Consider the following 18,960-nt stretch of genomic DNA (forward strand, 5'->3'; position numbering starts at 1 on the left):
CCAACTATTCGCCTTATAATTACTTTTTAATGAAGTGCTTCTCGTTAATGTGGGCCGGTTTTCTTTCTTTAACCATAAAAAATTAATTTCATGCTGTAACTAGTGAATTTAATGGTAAATTAAATTTATTGCCGAATATGTGGATGCCCTTTGTAAAATTATTGATTCCGGGCAACTTCCTAGAGAGCTTTATTGAATACGCACTGCGAACCAAGCTCATGCATATTGGTTTTCAATCAATACCAGGAAAATTTTCAGGGAAATAATAATGAATGCCCCTGATTAACACTTCACTCGATTAAATTTGGAAAGCTGTTGTTACAAATATCATGAGTTTCACTTCTTATCAAAATTTTTCAGTGCGGAACTGTAATTAAAATTCGAACTAGCGAAGCGTAGCTGCGGTATAACCAACATTTTCACTAAATCATGGGGAAATAAAGCACACGCAAGGGACTGTTTGTTAAAGCGAAACAATTATTTATTCTTTCTGAAATTAGATTAACTATATGGGATCATATAATCTAAAAATTCCAGGACCGCAAGCTATAAACCCATCTCTTACCTATTGACTTTTAATGTTGACAGAAGTATCATTTGTGTTTTGTCCGCAACTTTGCCAGAAAAGGCAACACATGTAGAGCGTATCGTCTGTGGGGAAAGCAGATTAGCGTTCACTGTTACGAATTTATTATGATTTTCGTGTGAGCTCTTTTATAGAAATGAGATGATTGAATTGTGAACATTTCGATGGGATTACGTGAGAAATTTGTGCACAAGTGATTGATTTGTTTCTACAGTGATTGATAAAGTTATTTTCTTGGAAAATGGCCATCAATTTATCGAAGAACAGAGATTCTTTATTATCTGCATGGAAGGAAGTGGTAGAAGATAAATGTCCCACAAACTGGTAAGTTTTATGACGTGATTAATGAATTTTCCATATTCTTTACATTTACGTTCTAATCAATGACTTTAATTGTGCCATTATCGAATATCCATTTACCGGTAATCTATTGACGTTAGGATTGAAACCTGTAAAAGTATTTAATCGAGTATCATTTCAAATAAAAATTAGTTCTTATCAATAAAATAGTGGGAAGACTTCCGTTGAACTCAATATTGACTGATTTAGAGAAGCATTTCGATTTTTTCTTCATTTTCATCCACCTGGCATAGATATGGAAGTGATTGCCATTATCGCCACAAAAGTGTTTTTATTGCATGAATTAACGCATTTGAAATGTTGAATTATATGTGCGGTTGTAATATTCCCGGATTAACAATATCCAATGCTTAATTCTCTGGAACAGAATATGATTGGGAAAATGTCATTGTGAGTAGTGAAACTGCCTCTTCTCTGTTGAACGATTTTGTTCTCTACTTTAGGGCACTATTCGGCTACGAGGGGCAGTCCAATGATTTAAAAGTAGTGAGCAAAGGAGGTAAGAATGTAGATATATGCATTAAACCGCCTTTATATGTTTATCCTTTTTAATGCCTCATTACTTTCATAGATGGAGGAATTGAAGAAATGATAGATGATTTAAACAGTGGAAAAATAATGTATGCCTTCTGCAAAGTCATAGACCCTAAAACCAGCCTCCCGAAATGTGTGCTAATCAACTGGGTGAGTAAGGTCTGCCTATGTTATTCACCTGAAAGTTGTTTACAAATTATTTTTCATGTATATGGACTCGGATTATTTTATGTGGTAGTTCTACTGTGTGTATCCTTCCAAGTTATTTCTCTTTATTGTGCCAGAGTTGACAATCATAATTAATAAGTTGGCCAATGTGTTTTAGCCGTAGCTTAGCGATTTACTCAATTGATTTTCTCTCCGTTTTTTTAATAACTCTAACTCTTGAATTTGGTATCTTAGCAAGGAGAAGGGGCACCTCTTGTGCGCAAAGGTACATGTGCTAATCATGTCAGAGACGTGTCTCGGTTCTTTATTGGTGCACATGTTACCCTTAATGCTAGAACTGAGGAGGAGGTAGACCGTGACATCATTATGGATAAGGTTTCCAAGTCTACAGGATCAGCTTACAGTTTCAAAGAAAGATCGGACAGTGCTAATGTGCCAGTGGATTGCGGTCCTGTGGTGAGTTCGCTACGCTCTTTTCTATGCTTAATGCTTACTCTGAGTCAGGATAGTATTCATTAAGTCACTTGTACTCACTAGAATTCAGGGTTTGCTCTTAGTTATGCAGCGATTAAATCCCTGTCCTAAGGGTTACTTAGTGTTTAGCACTCCTATGGTACATCTATTCATTTTAGTGCAGTTATGTAAGTAATGGTGTATATCCTGTTAAATATACAATGGTTTCTCTGTTTTCATGGCCTTTGATTGCCAGTGTCAGTATATGTGTGAACGTGATCAATGCTGAAAATGTAGAAATCATGAATGCATTAAAGAGGGAAAATACATTAGGGATTTTTTTCTCATCTACATTTAAGAAACCCCAAAATTTTCCCACTATGGCAGTGGCTTCCTCTGTATTATGTATTACTGAGTGTTGACTTATATATCTGTGCACCTACATTTCCTTATTTCTGGAAATTTCAGGCAAATATTGGTCTTTATATTTCACTGGTTCATTGTCCTTTATCCATGTTGAAATTTCTATGGTGTTTGTGAATTTCAGTGCACTCCTTAATCACTTATTTTGCACTTTATCCATTTGATAATTTCTATATCTTCTTCATATTAATTTGTAGCCTTCTCTTGCCGTACGCTTGTCTCTAGTGCATTATTTGTTGACTTAATGGAGGAAAAATTTAGGGTTTCTTAATCAAGGATGTGTGTAAATCCTGAAATTAAGTTACTCATTTATTGTATGGACCACATAGGTTTTCTTTTGAAATTTCATGAATTCATTGTAAGCTGAGGAAGATGGTATTAAGTCAATTCCAAGATCAAAAATATCGTTTAAGATGGAACTTGAACAATTGATCTTTTTCTTTTGGGGGCGTTGCTGGGTTTGGATATATCATCCAAACCCTGCAATCTCAGTAGTTGCAGCAGGTGTAAGCATTCCCCAAAATTCCAGCCCCCAATTCCTGGAGAGTTATTCTGCATAAAAGCATGTCTTAGGAGGAACACATTTTCAAGTGATACAGAAATTTAAGTTCATTATGCTTCCTCATTAGAAATATTAGACATTCTATTAACTTAGAGGTCCTTATATTCATTTATTATGGTGAGTTTTATTCTCGTGAAACTTAAAGTATCCATTTCAGGGGTTCCTCTCCCCATGTAGGCTTAGCCTTCAAAATCCAAAAGAGAATTATACATATTATGAGTAATGCTCCTTGTGATGCACCATGTAAACCTCTTCTCAAAAAACTTGGTTTATTACCAGTACCCTGCATTTATATATTTAATATCATCTTGCATGCAAAGGGTAATATTTTTCAGTACAGGTCCAACCGCAATTACCAAAGTCACTAGATAAGGACCTGCAATGACCTACACCAGCCATTTGTCAGAACTTACAATACAGCTCATAGGCCCAAAGCAATGGGCTTAAGGTTATTCAATAAACTTCCCCATGATATCAAATATGAAACAAAAGTACCAGTTTTCAAGAAAAAGCTGTTCAACCTGTTAAAAAATAATATGTTCTATTCTGTGAATTAATTCCTGGACTTGTTACTACACATCAGTTCTGACTAAACCAAATAATATGTAAATATTGAAGTATATTGGTTTGCGTATGTTTTGTATTTTTTTCTAAAATTGTGAAGTTTATATCTGACATGTCTTTCTCTGTGTATGGGTAAATATGCACCAAATCTCTGGGAAAATAAATGCATTATTATTATTTATGTCGTTCAATAAAAATGCCTAAAATTTGATTTATATTATGTGGTGAAGTGCCCTAAGTCACCCTTCAAAATTTGATATTTTGGTTATTTGACAGCCATTTCCTTCATGCCACATAAGGCAGACAATAAAGGAGGAATAATTTTAAAGGAAAGCAGTCACTTAATAGTAGAAAATATGAAATGGAGTGTATTTAAAGAATTAAACCAATCACAGTTTTCAACGGAAAGGTTTGTTTGATAGGTTGGGGTAGATCTCATCCAATTGTAACCACAATAGCATGTGTCATTCACGCATCAGGCAAAAGAGGGGGGGGCCAATTTCTTTCCCTGTGCCACCTCTGGTTTCTCAGTACGATCTGGTACATGAAAAAAATCATGCCACTCGTATGCAGCTGAGGATGCCCAGAGCCCTGCTTGGGAATCAAACTCAGGGCCCTTTGGTCGGTAGTCCAATGCTCTACCCTCTGGACTACCCCATCCCTACAATTAAAGAACGATGACTAAGTAAAGCTAATGGCCCCAGAAACAAAAAAAAATGAAAGCATACTATTCTGCAGAGCATTTGAATTGGTAATGTGCCATATTTCAATGCCAATAAAATGTTTGTGTGGAATATCAGATAGTATTTACTTAATTACAAAATAAAACTTATCTCAAAACCCTAATTGCACAAATGTACTCTCTCAAGAATTCACCGATGTAATTTTGAAACACTGGACTTGTTTTAGTGTCTTGGGCTCAACATCAGACATAACTGGGAGGACTACTGCTCGCCTCAAACCAAAACTTAGATCGAATGTTACTGATAGCTTTAACTTATAGAATACATGTTTTTAAGTAGATTTAAAGGAAAATAACGGGACCTAAATGTAGTGACATTTGGTGAAGAAAGTGGCAAGCGCAAGCCTAGATGGGAGAAAAGGAAAGAGAGAGACATATTTACACACGTATCTGCCCTGTTATACCTGCACACCCATGCATGATCATGATCCAGCTAATACTGAGACGATGGAAGCAGACAAAAAATGTGCTTCCATGATCAGGATTAATCAGGAATGAGACATTTTGGGTGCTGACTCAACCAAAGCCATATATATGCATTTGCATGCCGATAGATTGATACAATTAGTTTAAGGGTGCAAAAAATCAAAAGCGGAAAGTAGATACTTAAGTAGATACACAAATAATATACAAAAAATAGCACCCAAGCTTTATTGGGTGATGATTTTGTGTTAGCTTCACATGAACTATCATAAACAAAGAATTATTATTGATAAACTTAATTTAAAATATATCAATTTATGTTTAATATTATAGGCTTAATCCCTTTCATAAAAAACTTCAGGTGGATTTGCCTATTAAATAATTACTGTTTGATAGTGAGCTTACATTCTTATTTCATTATTTTTATTGTTATACAGATATGTATTAGGTAATAAAAGGTAGTCCACTCTTAATGGTTACCTTATCTATCTATTTATTTCTATTTTATATTTATTTCATGTTGCCATGCTAGGGAACAACGTACAAGCGGGTTATTCCTACTCAAGAAATTAATTCTAAAGAGCGAGACATGTTTTGGGAGAAGGAGGAGATGGAGGAGAAGAGGAGGCAAGCAGAGGAGAGGAAGAGAAAGGAAGAGGAACGACGGAAACTTGAGGAGGAGAGAAACCAGAGAGAGGTCAGTATGCCAGTCTCTCTGAAAAGTGATCTGGGTTTTTTTAGTGGAAGTGACTTTCATTAAAATTGCAGTTAAGCTTAATGTATGCATGTATAATGGCTGCTACCGGTCACCCCATGCTTCAATATTTATTGCAGTTTCAATTTTACATTAAATTTTTATATCACTGACAGTGGCTTTGATTTTGTCTTTTTATCCCTGAAAATATTTCTTGTTGGAAACTCCCTTATCAAACATTTTCCAGTCTTTCTTCCCTAAGTCATGCTGGTCTTGGATGTGTATATGTTGGTGATAGTCATTTCTTAAATTCATGGGGTGTTTGTCATCTTAATGAAGAAAAAATTCCTTTGGAAAAAACTTTCCTTTTGAATATATTTGTGAATGCGATTATGTATTGCGTGATGAATGTGAGATTTTTGATTGCCTGATGGCAATTTTGATACAATTTGATGTCATCTCTCCTATCTGGCATTTGAGTTTTTCCTCCATACATACTGCATGGTATCCCAACCTGAGTTCCTATCCCCTCTGCCTGTCCATTGTCCACTGTTGTATTTCCCTGCTGCTTCATAGAAAAATCAGGTATTCTAATATTAGGACTCATCAAATTACCTAGTTTCTTAAATTGAGTTTGCATGCTGTCTCAGAACTTGTTACTTAAGTACTCGGGACTCACTCGCTTTGAGTGTGAGCATCAGAGGAATACTCATGGCTGGCTTTATTAAATCGGAGTTAGTTGATATTCTTATAGGTGAAAGCCATATCAAATTAAAAAGGTTCATGTAGAAAGAAGTCAGGAGTTTGCTTAAATTGCATGTATGATATGATAAATGATCAAATATCACATAATTTCAAGTATATTTTGCCTTTTTTTAAATTTTTCACCAAATTTGCAAAAACCTGCATGTACAATATGGCTCTGGTTGGCTAAATGTTTCAAAAGTTCAGTGGAAAGAAATTCTTTTTATTACCCATCTTCCTAGACATCTGGAAAACATTTACCTAGACAAATGAATTCATGTCGGGTGCTGATAGATAGTTCTCAAAGGAGCCATGTTAAAATCCCCTAAACTTATCCCATTCAATGAAACATACTTCAAATATGTTGAATTGGGAGTTTCAGTTTTACAGGGTCAAGGAATACAGTGGTGAGAGCCACCTAAACATTGACATATCCCTAAGAGAGACAACATGCCTCATATTCCCACAGTATTCTCATGCAGCCAGCCATTGGCTGGACATCACAAACCTGAGTGCACTCTTTTATTGTAAGTGGCCTTGTTTCATTACTGCTCAGGTGGAGGAGGCTTTGCAGAGGGAGCAGAAGATCAAGGAGAGGACACGCAATATCGTGCAGCAGAGGGAAGCGGAGCGGAATGCAGAGGGTGGGCCAGAGCGTGAGGCTGAGCGCATGTCGAGGGAGTGGGAGCGTGACATTGAGGAGAGTGAAAGGGATGAGCGGGAGAGGAAGGCAAGGAGTGAACTGCTGAGGAGGCAGCGGAGTCATGTGAGTGATGAGTTATGGGAGCATCAAATCCTGATTGGGCAATGAGTTGGGAAACTCTCTAAATGTGAGAATCTCACTTTTCTGGGAAATCCTCTGCAACATGAACAAGCGGATTGGTCTTTCCTGAATAAATTGTTGTGGCCTATCATGGAATGTGGTCAAACTGTTTTAACAGAAACGGGCTCAAATGAAATTAAATTTAAAACACTTCGCTTTTCCACTTAAATTTTTGGTCATGAAATGAAATTTTGTAATTGGCACTCATACTATAAAAGAGTATAAAATGGCTAAATTATAACATTTGAATGTAATATGCTTGATCAATGCGGCATTCAATATTAATGAAATTATTCAAGTTAAACCTCTTTTCCAATGTATTGAATGGCACTGAGAATGATGTTCTGTCGAACAACTCTATTTCAAAGATAAGGAATAGAAGTCAGTGGAGTTCTAGCTTGAGAAATCTGATTCTTGGGGGGAAAGTGTTGATGAAATGTAAAATACTATTTGAGAAGCTTGAAGCTGAAGGACTTTATCACTGTGAAACCTACCGTACTCTGTTTGTGTTATTTTTACTTCTTGGAGAACAAATTTTATGGTAAACACCTTAATGCCAAGTCCTGACATGTTTTTATTTAGCAGGAAATCATGTTTACCTTATTAAATTTTGCAGTGTTGATATGAAAGGTCTTCTAACATTTTTACTGAATGTATTGCAAACCTCCTGCATACTTCCCATATCATTCCTATGAGTGAATTTTTTTTTAATGACAGCTCAGAAATCCAAGCCATCTAATATTCAATAATGTTGAGTGTCCAAACAGTAACTATGTTTGATGATACCTTGTTATTCCTTGCCAAATGGCTTTCTATTTCAGACCCATGGTTTGAAAATCTAAAAGTTCATTTTTTAATGATCACTTAGTATTGCATTCTGTGTGGTTCAATACATTGATGTTTTCATTTTATGTTGTATAATACAGGAGGCCCAATCTGTGATTTCAAAGCGTACCATTGATGCTCGAGCAATATTTGAGCAAAACACTTCAGCTGGGCAGATGCAGTCACGAGTTAGCAGGCATCACCTAATGTTGAATAGCAATACGCAGCATCTGCCCCCATTGTCTTCCTCCTCATCATTCGATTCAGCTCCACATGTGAATATACCTGGGGAACAAAATCCTGCTGCATCAAGTGTACAACAGCGCAAAGCATCTCTACCTACGTGGCCACCTTCAGAGAGCCTTGTGGATGAAGTATCACCCAAATCACCAAAAGCGAAGAAGCAGTGGTCACCCCTGGTGGAAGGTAAGCTGATGATTTCTTTTTGATTTTTATTTATTTATTAACAGGCCAACTGAATCATGTATACATTAGGATTACACTCGACAGCCAATACATAAAGGAACTTTGTAATCCTCAGGTAAATTTTCTAGTGTGGAAGTCATTCATGAATACTGGTCTTTCATTCATCAATGAGTCCATTAGGTGTCATCACTTGAGTACGCAAAAAACAGATGACTGAATGCCAAATGAATCCTCTGGTGCACATTGTAAGTTGAATAGCCATATTTAGCGCATCATCCTATGGAATTATTATATTCTGGCATCATGCTGCCAATTGCGTGCCAGTATTGAAAATCATGAGCTTCACTGCTACAGGCATACTGGACACTGACTCAGTTATTTAAATTTTTAATGCACCAATAAGGTTTTCATTTGATTCACCCCGTGTATATGATCAAATACCAATTAAAATAATGTAATTTATTCACTTAAGTTATGTATGGTTTCCCCCTTTGCTCCAATTGTGCATTTATCCCTGTGAAAAGGCATATGAAACTATCAAAGTTTACCAAAGTTATTTCTAGTGACAATGTCCCATTCAAGTAGTGTAGGGTCTGCCCCAGAAATGAGTAGAATAAATCCAAAAATAAATTTATTGTTGATCAAAGTGTAAATTACCAAAATTCTTCAAAATAGCACCCTTTTGCATCGACACACTGATGCCAGCGCCTTGGCCAATCGAGGCACGCTTCCTGGAAGGCATCGACAGGGGCCTCCAGATGGCCTCTTTGATGTTATTCAGCATTCCAAAATGATTGTCTTTCAAGCTCCTTTTTATTGTAGGAAACAAAAAGAAGTTGGGTGGTACCACATCAGAGCTGCAGTTCACTTTAACTGCAGTCCAAGAGATCACGTGATATTGTCATACAAGCAGCCTTCTGATCTTCAAACAGTACCTTTGGGGCCATCTTTGCACATACCTTTCTCATAACTAAATCTTCTGTAAGAAAGGGATACTCCATGTTTTTTGTAATATTGCACTCTTCTGCTAACATTCTTTACACTCGGGCATCGATGCACATTTTCGATAGGTATTACCCCTTATGCCAGTGTTAAACCATTGGGAGATTTCTTCATCTCAGTAAGGATACTTTACCATGGTCATGGTCTCTGATTCTAATTTTCTGAGCTTAATTCAAAATTTTATTGCATATTGTTGCTCCATGGCTAGCAGCAATCCAAATGCTGTAACAACTCAAAGAAAACTGATGGCTGCTTTCCCATCACCTATCCTGCCACAAATCACCCTACTCCATGTTGGCAGGAAAATATTATTCCACTTATTTTTGGAGCAGACCCTGTGTGTGCATTTGAGCTTGTGGTTTACTCAATGCCACTTGTTTTTTCACTGCTTCAGGAACGACACTAGAGCCCACACTCGAAACAAGGGAAGTTGAAGGGGCTTCTGCAACTGAGGCTGAACTGGAAGTAGTTCCTGAGATCAGCACACCAACCAAATCACCCTCTCCTCAACATCTGTTGGTTCAAAACACCAGCCCGCAGGCGGCAAGCACGGAGTCTGCATCGCCCACCGAAAGCCAGGAGTCACAGGTGGAGGTCAGCACAGGGGAAGTGATTGCGCGGGTGGCAGCAGATGGACAGGAAGCTGAGGAGCAGTTCAGCAATGGGGTCCTTGAGGATGCCGTCACCTATAATGAGGGAGATATTGGACGTGCTGCCAGGGCCCTCTATGATTACCAAGCTGGTGAGTAGCGCATAAAGGTGATCCCCGAGATATGTTGTCTACATGTTCTTAAGCCATAGTTGCAGAAGTCCAAGTTTTTCTAAGTCAAAGGTTACTCCAGCAATAATGCAAGAGGCAGGGGAACGTGGCAAATAGCTCCTGACAAAATTTATGCAGTTAACTGGATTGAGGTTATTCATATGAATTTGCTTCTTTTAAAACCAAATGTATTTCTAAAAATAGGATGAAAATTTATATTATATATATATATATATATAACTAGTTCTTCAGTTTCCTTTTGTGATATAGATAAATGTCTTTGTATAAAACCAGAGCATGATTTCTACCATCATGCTTTGTATTTTTATCCTCACAGACAGTGCCAAGTTATTATCACAATTCCGCTCTCAGAGGATGTGATATTGCTTGAAATTTCATGAACATTCACTCAAAATATGTAGTATATATCTTTTATGATACCTGATTTAATTTATATAGCAGTGAATAATGGTATCACAAACCACTATGCCCCAGTTCATGCATGTTAACACCGCAATACTTTGAAACATATTTCATAAATTATATCAGGACATAAAAATGAAGTCCTTGACATTTTAGAAGCAAATTTTTCATGGAGATGCAAAATCGAAATGAATTTAATGGTAAGTATTGAATAACCTCAAATAAAATAAGAGGTTCTTTACAAAGTATGCCATAAATTGAATTTATATTAATGTGAGCCTATATAGTGAAGGCCCTACTCTGTAGTTCTGACATGTTAATTGAAGAAGTTTTCAATGCATGCACTGTCGATTAAATTTGAGTTTCTTTATTCTGGGGTTTTCTTATGATGGTGTTCAGCATAAATCTTCAGGGTTACCTTATTTTTATAATGTAGTTGAATGCCTATACTGGTGTCCCTCCTATTTTTCCACCGCTGTACTGTTCTTTCTTCTAATTTGTAATTGTGTACATAACCTTAGTAGAGCTGAAGATCTCATGGAAAATGTAGCTATCATATTATTGACGGTGTATTTGAGTCCATATTCAAGGTTGTATAAATTAGCATATGTATTAGAAAATGTGTTTATTGGGTGAGGGTAATGAATTAACTATGAGAAGATGAATGCAATGCTCTCTTTTATTTCAGCTGACAGTACTGAAATATCATTTGATCCTGGGGAGATCATCACCAACATTGACCAAATTGATGAAGGTTGGTGGCAAGGAATTGGGCCTGATGGAAGATTTGGTCTTTTCCCTGCAAACTATGTTGAACTTCTTAATTGAAATAAATTATGTATAGCACATTTTACTGAAAACTGTCTCTAAAGAAAGGCTAATCTAACTGGAGTATGTGGCACTGACTAATTGCTCTCTTAGATTCTCTGGGCTCAAAAATTTATCTCAGAAAACATTATTATTTATCCAATAAAATTTAATATTCAAGTATTTCCAAAAACATTCCAAATTTCATTACTTGACATTTGGCATTTCGCAATATTTGGCTGCAGAGAAATACGTGAAATTTCCTGTAGAATCTTAAGACACCTTGTATCTTGGTTGAAATTGGACGAATCTTGGAAACCAAAGGAACAGTATTCGTTGTGCTGTGAGTTATTTAGGAAAAAGGAATTTAATTGGATTTGCTGACAATGCCTGGTAGGTAAACATTACTGACCTGTCCCATTGTTTTAGTTAGCAGGTCTTCCTCTCCCATCTTTGTAATTGAGAAATTATAGCCTTTGTAATATTTGTAAAAAGTCAAAACAAATTTGAGATATGCATGTCTTTATTGTGAACAAAAATATCAAAGTTGTTATAATGTTTCTGTCTTTTATGTAATCATTTAAGTTGTAAGTGTGGAAATTTGTTGTGCAATATGTGTAAATGTGGGTCTGTGTGCCCAGTTTGAAGCAATTCATTACAACCATGAAAATAATAACTGTTAGATGCCTAGCTCTCCCATAAATTTGAAATCCTGCAGAATTGAGCTAAAATTGGTAATGCAGAGAGCATGGCTTTACTGTGCAGGCTATGGAATTCTACTTACACCTGTGTACATACTCCATTATTGACCGGGCTGCCACTCGGTCCCTAATTATGTACTGGTCCCTTATCTACAGGCCTTACTTTTACCATAAATACCTAAAAGTCCCTAAAACAACAAATTTCATATAAAGCCTAGAAACAGAATTATCTCCTGTGACAACTTGGCTTGCTTCCAGCCTTCCTTATATGCCTCATTCTTAGTGCTTATGTAATATCTGGCAAATGAGGTGATCGATTATTCTTTCATCTATCATTGGTGTCTTTCACCAGCTCGCATCAGACTATTCAAGTTCACTTGTATCTGGGTAACATCCAGAGCATACCAGCAGCCTTAATGCCCTATTTTCAGGACATATTCCCCTCCTTGCATCTCTCCTACCCATTGCTGCGTTTCTTCATGTCAATGGTTAGCATAATGCATACCTACTCATACATTATTTTGTTCATGCTGCAATATGCTTCACTGAATAATTCAAATTTCATTGTATGTATAAAACTTAAAAAATAATTTCTTTTTTGTTCTTTAAGAATACATACTCCCCTTTTACCTAACTTTGTAGTTTTTTTATCAGTTACACTACACTGCTATTATTCTTCATTTCTTTATTTTCTACATTTGACGACTCTATTTCCTGAATGATTATACAGTAATATATTAATATTGTATACTTGGAATGGAAAGCAGGCCTAGTGATTGGATAAAATACTGTTTGGAAATCAGTTTTGAAAATTTAGGTCAGTAATAATCTTTAGGATTGGTGAAAAACATTCATAATTGGTCCCTTTTTAAAAAAAATTGACATGAAAAGGTGTTACAGTTGACGTATACAGTGAATGGCAGCCCTGATGATTGAGTATTTCAAAATATAAACTCTGACCATGATGTATTTTAGTTTGTATACTTTTCATTTAGGCATCCACTCACATTGTTCACCTCGAAGGATGGTATCTATATTCATTTGTCATCTCTCTCTCTTTCATCTCACGCCTGAAATAATTTTCTCATTATTTCAGAAATTTTAAAATGGTGTGTTTGAAGTTTTCCAAAGTATTAGGTCATTGGGCTTAAAATTTATTCTCGGTTTGCACTTTGTGTGTTGGCTTTCCTGAGCAACATTTTAACTGGAATTCCACTCTTGTAATCTTCATGTATAAGGTGTCGACCTGTAGATGCTGACTGGAGTGCAAGTAAAACCATTGTCTTAGAAACCCAATGTACATTATGTAAATGTGGAAGAAATACTGTTCTTTGAAAATGTTTTTTTATGATTTAATTGATATGTCATGAATTGTAACGAAGTCCTGCTACTTTGCTGATAAGATTTACATAGACTTTTTTCTGTGTATTATTCATCACTAGCAGCATTGGTGTGATTTGCAATCATTATGAATTTGTTTAAAGATTTCATTTAGATACTTTTTAAGGACAGAATTCCCCTTACTTTATTAAGCAATTTTATCTTTTGACCCTCTGTGCTAACTGCAGTTCTGATACCATTGCCAAATGGACAAAAACTTGGCGAGAAGCTGTTTGTTTGTGTATATAGTAGATGATCTTTTATCTGAAACTCTTAAATGTAGTAACATCAAATTAGTGAACTATAGAGAGCGTTATCATGGGATGCAGGAAAAATGTGTGGGAAGTTAAGTGATAGATATATATCATGCACTGAATAAGTGCAGTGTTCCAAAATATTAATATTCTCACAGGTTACATGCATACAGTTTTTGCAGGCCACGTTGGCAAGCAAGAACATTACGGCGGGGTAATGTTCTTCCTTGCCAACCCAGAGCTTTTAGGTTCAATTCCTGATTATGTGGGTTTTCTTCCTCCTAGGACATGGGTATTTGTAATTGTCTTTAATGATATGTTAAAGGCTTAGGTGGAAAAGGGACTATGTAGTCCGAATCAAGCCCAATAAAGACATTAAGTAAATATTCTAGTACCTAAAACTAATTGAAAGAACGGCAGTTGGGATTGCAATAGTTGTTTTAATGGAGTCCCCTGCTGGTGTTTACCAAAATTCAAAAATTTCAATGTGTAAAAATCATTCGCCTTGATTGGGACCGGGATTTTTTTCACTTAAACTGCGTTGCTAAAATCTGTATGTAGCAAAACCTCATTAATTTGTTTGTGGAAGCTTGAGTAATTGGAAGCCAAGAGTAGTCCTTGACCAAAATAATGAGACTAAGAATCCTTTCTGGTACAGATGGATCAAAATGCCCCCACAATAAAACTTAATCCTATGATGTAGCCCTGTGACTCACAAACATAATTTATTTTGAAATTTTTCCTAAAAAACATTGTTGCTCACTCTTTTATATTCTAAATTTCCATGAATACATATGAGCATTATTAACAGATCAGTTTTATTTTCTTTAATTATTGCCAAAAAATTTAAATATCCCTGAAGCATATAATTGGTTTAGTTAATTTCTGATGTGAAATGAGATCAAGTTTGTTTCAATTGGAAGCAGTAATATGTTTTTGGTGCATCATTAGCCATACAAGCAAGGGACTTCCTAAAGGAGACTGGAAGATGGTTCATGCACATAACCATTGCATACTCTGCCATCTGGGTCCAAATACCTCATTCCCTCCCACACTTTATTGACCAGTCTGCTGATTAGATAAATGAAAGAGAAATAAAGTTTTCTGTCCCATTGACATTTGGCTCTTGGGGAGAAAGTGGATGGTGCAGGTGATCTTGGAGGCTTTTGCAGTAGGGCTGGCAGGAGGTAGGGGTTAGAGTCACCCATAGAGTAAAAAAACAATAACTGGTCACGTTGTCAAGTTCCCACACTCACCTTGAAACCATCATAGGATCGCTTCTAGAATTCTCTTTAAACTGTGTTCAGGGAGCATAAGTGTCGGCAATCTCATGAGGACAGGAGAATTGCAATGGCTTATTTTAGATGCTTGATGCTTCCCTGTTTCTCATGTGTGACAAAGAAAAACAAAATACATGTCCCCACTTCATAAAAACCAAAGGGAGAATGTGTTTTGAAGTTTTTCATGAAGCCTGCACATAATTTGAAGTCCATACTTGTCATTGAAATGTTTGAATTTTTAAGGTACCATAATGACTATGTGCTATCCCACACAAATCTGTATCCTTTCAATAGCACTTCCATACTTAGGTGAGATTCCTGTGGATGAAGAATTTTCGGTGAAATACATATGAATTACTCTAATTTACTTGTATTTAAAGAATTTAACGTAATGTGACACGAAAAAATTTGCTCTCTTTTTGGATTTATTTCCCCTTCAAAATTTTATATTTCATTAATAATGTTTGTATACTTTTATTTTATGATAGAATATGCATCATGAGATTTTTTCATTGAGAACCTTATTCTTTGTATAATCCAAATAACAGCGACAGTATAATGTGGGTTTGAATAGGAATGGAAGTTAAAGGATAGGTAACAAGGTTGGTGACAATTATGATTTGCATTTCTAAATTGGTTAGGCACAAAGAGGAAATTTTTGTGTGTTTTAAGGGCTATTTGACGATTCATCATTCTTTCTAACTTCTTAATGGAATAAATAAGAATTTTTTGATTGTCAGGTAATAAAGAATGAAAACATTCAATATCCAAAACTTCATTTGTCCAAAACAGCTCCAGTCCAGTTCCTGTGTTGCAGACTTTCAGATAAAAAATCATCTACTTTATTTAACTATATGCAGTTTCTTCAAAATTTTATATTAGTTGCTTGATGTATTAATGCACAGTGGGGGCATTCTTTCCCAAACTTTATTGTTCATGGAAATTCTTTTAGTCTTCTTGAGATTTTGCCATGTTCACACTAGGTTTGGCCGCAAGGTTGTGACCATGAAAAATTCTGTATTAAATGTGGTATTCCTGGAGTGATTATAAGCAAAACTCTGGTAGAGTATTTAGTGATTTTATGTTTTCATTCCATCCAGGTGTATTGTCTTATTAAAAATTCAATGAGCATACATGTATGTTACTGCTAACAGTCATTATTTCTTCTGAACAGATATGAAGGAAAGATATATGTCATTTCTTTCTGATTCCCCATTTAACACTTGAGAGGGCAGTGGATGTTCTGTAATGCTTATTCCTGCATACAGTGAACATGGCAGGGGACATTGTATGTTTTTTTGTCTGGAAGATATATTTCTAAAATGGTATTGTTCTACTTAAGTGTTCAGTATTGCTAAAGTGTTAGATTACATAATTAGAATTATAGTCCAAAGCTTGGGAGAAAGCTTTTGCCCCTTGCTTTATTCTTTCCAATTTTATGTGTCATATTCATTACTGAAATGAATTTTCCAAATTATTCTTGTCTGATTGCTGTAATAAGATTCAGTTTTAATGTTCAGTAGCCCACATTGTTCCCCAGTCCAATTTTTAAAATCATTGGTGTGAGGGTGGTTTTTTAATGCACGCAATTTCTCTAAATGCAAGGAAGTTTTTTTTTTAATCTAAAGATTACTTATGAAATCAAGGAGATGGAAAAGAATGTGACATTGTGGAGTTAAACAGATTAGTACATTTTTTCTAAGTCTTGAGTAATGATTGTTTGATCTTCAATGTGATGTTTAATCTGTGAATTATTCTATGTACGTAAAATTACATAAATTGGACATTTTAAACATATTTGAGCTAACACATTGCCCATTCTTAGTCTTAAGTTATTTTTATTGTTACAAGTCTCATTTTAACTCTTAAGGTGTTCATTTTTGTAATATTTAAATCTTGGGGGAATATTTTCCATGTTTGGTGCTATTTTTACCTTTTAATAAAAATTCTCTACGTTGAGACAATCTTTGTATCGAGAACGCTCAAGGTTTTTACGAGTGGTTTATGCTTTTGTTTTTAGCAACCGCTTATGTTTTCAGTTTACATTTTATTTTGTGATTTAAGATGTTAAAAAAAAATTAGGTGCTCAATAATAATTTGAATCTAATAATGTATTAGTTGTATTTATTTTAATTCAGCACTGTTGTTTTTGAATGTTCATATCATCCAAAATAGTGATGTGGCTCTTAATTACATTGGTGTTGTAGTCTATGATGAATATCAAGCATTTATTTTAGTTAATAAAATTCAATTATTTTTACTTCATGACAATCATAGCAGTTTATTTTTAATATGTATTGCATTAATGAAATTTGAGGAGATGATATGAGGAGGGCATTGCTGCAGCTAAATGTTAAGAATTTATTCAATACTAAATAAGTCCTTTGACTTTTTGTTGACAAGTTGACTTTATTTGATTCAAAATTATATCCAAGGACTTGATAGTGATTTTTCCAATATTTAATCTGATTCAACACAATTTTGTATTACATAATGTAGCTATTTGATGATCAAAAGTTGTTGAATGCATGCAATGCAATACAGTGTGGCAGATCACATATGTTGGACAATGATAATAATCCAACTGTTTCCAAGCTAAAATATATTATAAACAAAAAACTATTTCTGCCTCTTTTTGGAGGCAGCTACAAGCCATCATGTTGGAACGAATTAAAAAATTTGGCTGGAGCTTAGTGGAGACTAAAAGAATTACTATGTCAACCTTAAGCCACACTAATCTTCTCAAAGTTTTTATTCCAGGGTCGTTTACTGATCTATTGATTACCATTGTTAACAAGAAAGAAAGTTCAATAAGAACATGGCTTATTATTAATTCTTTTTTAATTATTTAAAGTTGTGCTCAAGTCATGGGATTAAGTGTAGAGCCCAGTTCATTGAAACTTGGCTTATGTATTTGCCTGGTTATAGCCACAATACATGCAGTTATTCCTCCTCCCAAGTTTGTGCACTTGGCAGAATTAAGCTGTCAGATGGTGTACTTGGTAATACCATCAGGATTTCTCATTTTGAGTTGTGGAAAATAGTTATGCATCAAAGTAAAAATTGTCTTTTTCATGTTTTTAGTACTTAACAATGCTAATGAGATTCCATGCATGCACAATAAACAAACTTATGATTAATGAAATTTTTTATTGAACTAGTTATCATTTTGGGACCAAGTTTTTGGGAGTCTTCTTAATTGTCCTTGGTAAAAACTCTACTTGTATGATGCTTCTTGATCAATAGAAACATTGTAGTGTTTTTGCAAAAAATGAAGCCAAGGATTATTTAAACAGCTTACATCGCCATAAATGGGCCCTTAAATTTGTAATCAAATATCACTTTTTCACCCAGGATGGCTTTCTTTTAGAGCATCAATTTCACTATCTCTAACATTTTTATAAACGTTGTATTTTCACCAATTTTTTGCCATTACTCATAACTGGGGTCCACATGCAAATTACCAATTTCATTCCCATCCAAGTTTGATAATTTTTTTGAATCTTATAATATTTCAAGATTTGCTGATCAATTTCTGAAACATACTTCCAGGATTCAAGTTAGTCACTGCTTTACTATCAGTGAAAGACCTCTTGATTTCCATAGTAGTCAGTATAGTTTTTTAACCTTCCTGCATCCTCATAACACAATGGCTCCATTCTATTTTTGAAGGGCTAAAGAGTAGACACACTAAGAGGTTTATTAGTTCATATTTGTACCAATGTTGCACATTCAACACCAGTATTATTGTAGGCATTTTATCGAAATTCAACATCAAAGGGGTACATATACTTATCATGTTACATTAGCACCTTTCACTGGCTTGGAAGAAGAAACAATTTCATAGTACGAGTACTGTGCGATATAGTGATCATACTTGTTCACATAATTATTTTGCCAAAATTTGATTCAGCAGTACATTGTTCAACTATAATGTGATGTATATCAGTTACAGTTATCAGTTTTGTGTATATTACTTCAGTATTGCATCAATGGCAGCAGTTGCAAATTGAAATATGTTCAGCT

The 18,960-nt window shown here is 35.2% G+C and overlaps 1 protein-coding gene across 1 annotated transcript; it reads left to right on the forward strand.

The window, feature by feature from the left end:
- Positions 1–662: 662 nt before the first annotated feature.
- Positions 663–17,273, forward strand: Abp1 (Actin binding protein 1). Its single transcript, XM_071584754.1, has 9 exons — positions 663–910; positions 1,390–1,445; positions 1,518–1,630; positions 1,883–2,104; positions 5,348–5,512; positions 6,810–7,019; positions 8,003–8,327; positions 9,724–10,071; positions 11,201–17,273. Exons 1-9 carry the CDS (start codon positions 828–830, stop codon positions 11,338–11,340), a joined length of 1,662 nt encoding a protein of 553 aa, XP_071440855.1. The 5' UTR covers positions 663–827; the 3' UTR covers positions 11,341–17,273.
- Positions 17,274–18,960: the final 1,687 nt, after the last annotated feature.

This window comes from Hetaerina americana, unplaced genomic scaffold, assembly GCF_022747635.1.
Source record: "Hetaerina americana unplaced genomic scaffold, ioHetAmer1.1.p SCAF_2, whole genome shotgun sequence".
In the NCBI taxonomy this organism is placed as follows: Eukaryota; Metazoa; Arthropoda; class Insecta; order Odonata; family Calopterygidae; genus Hetaerina; species Hetaerina americana.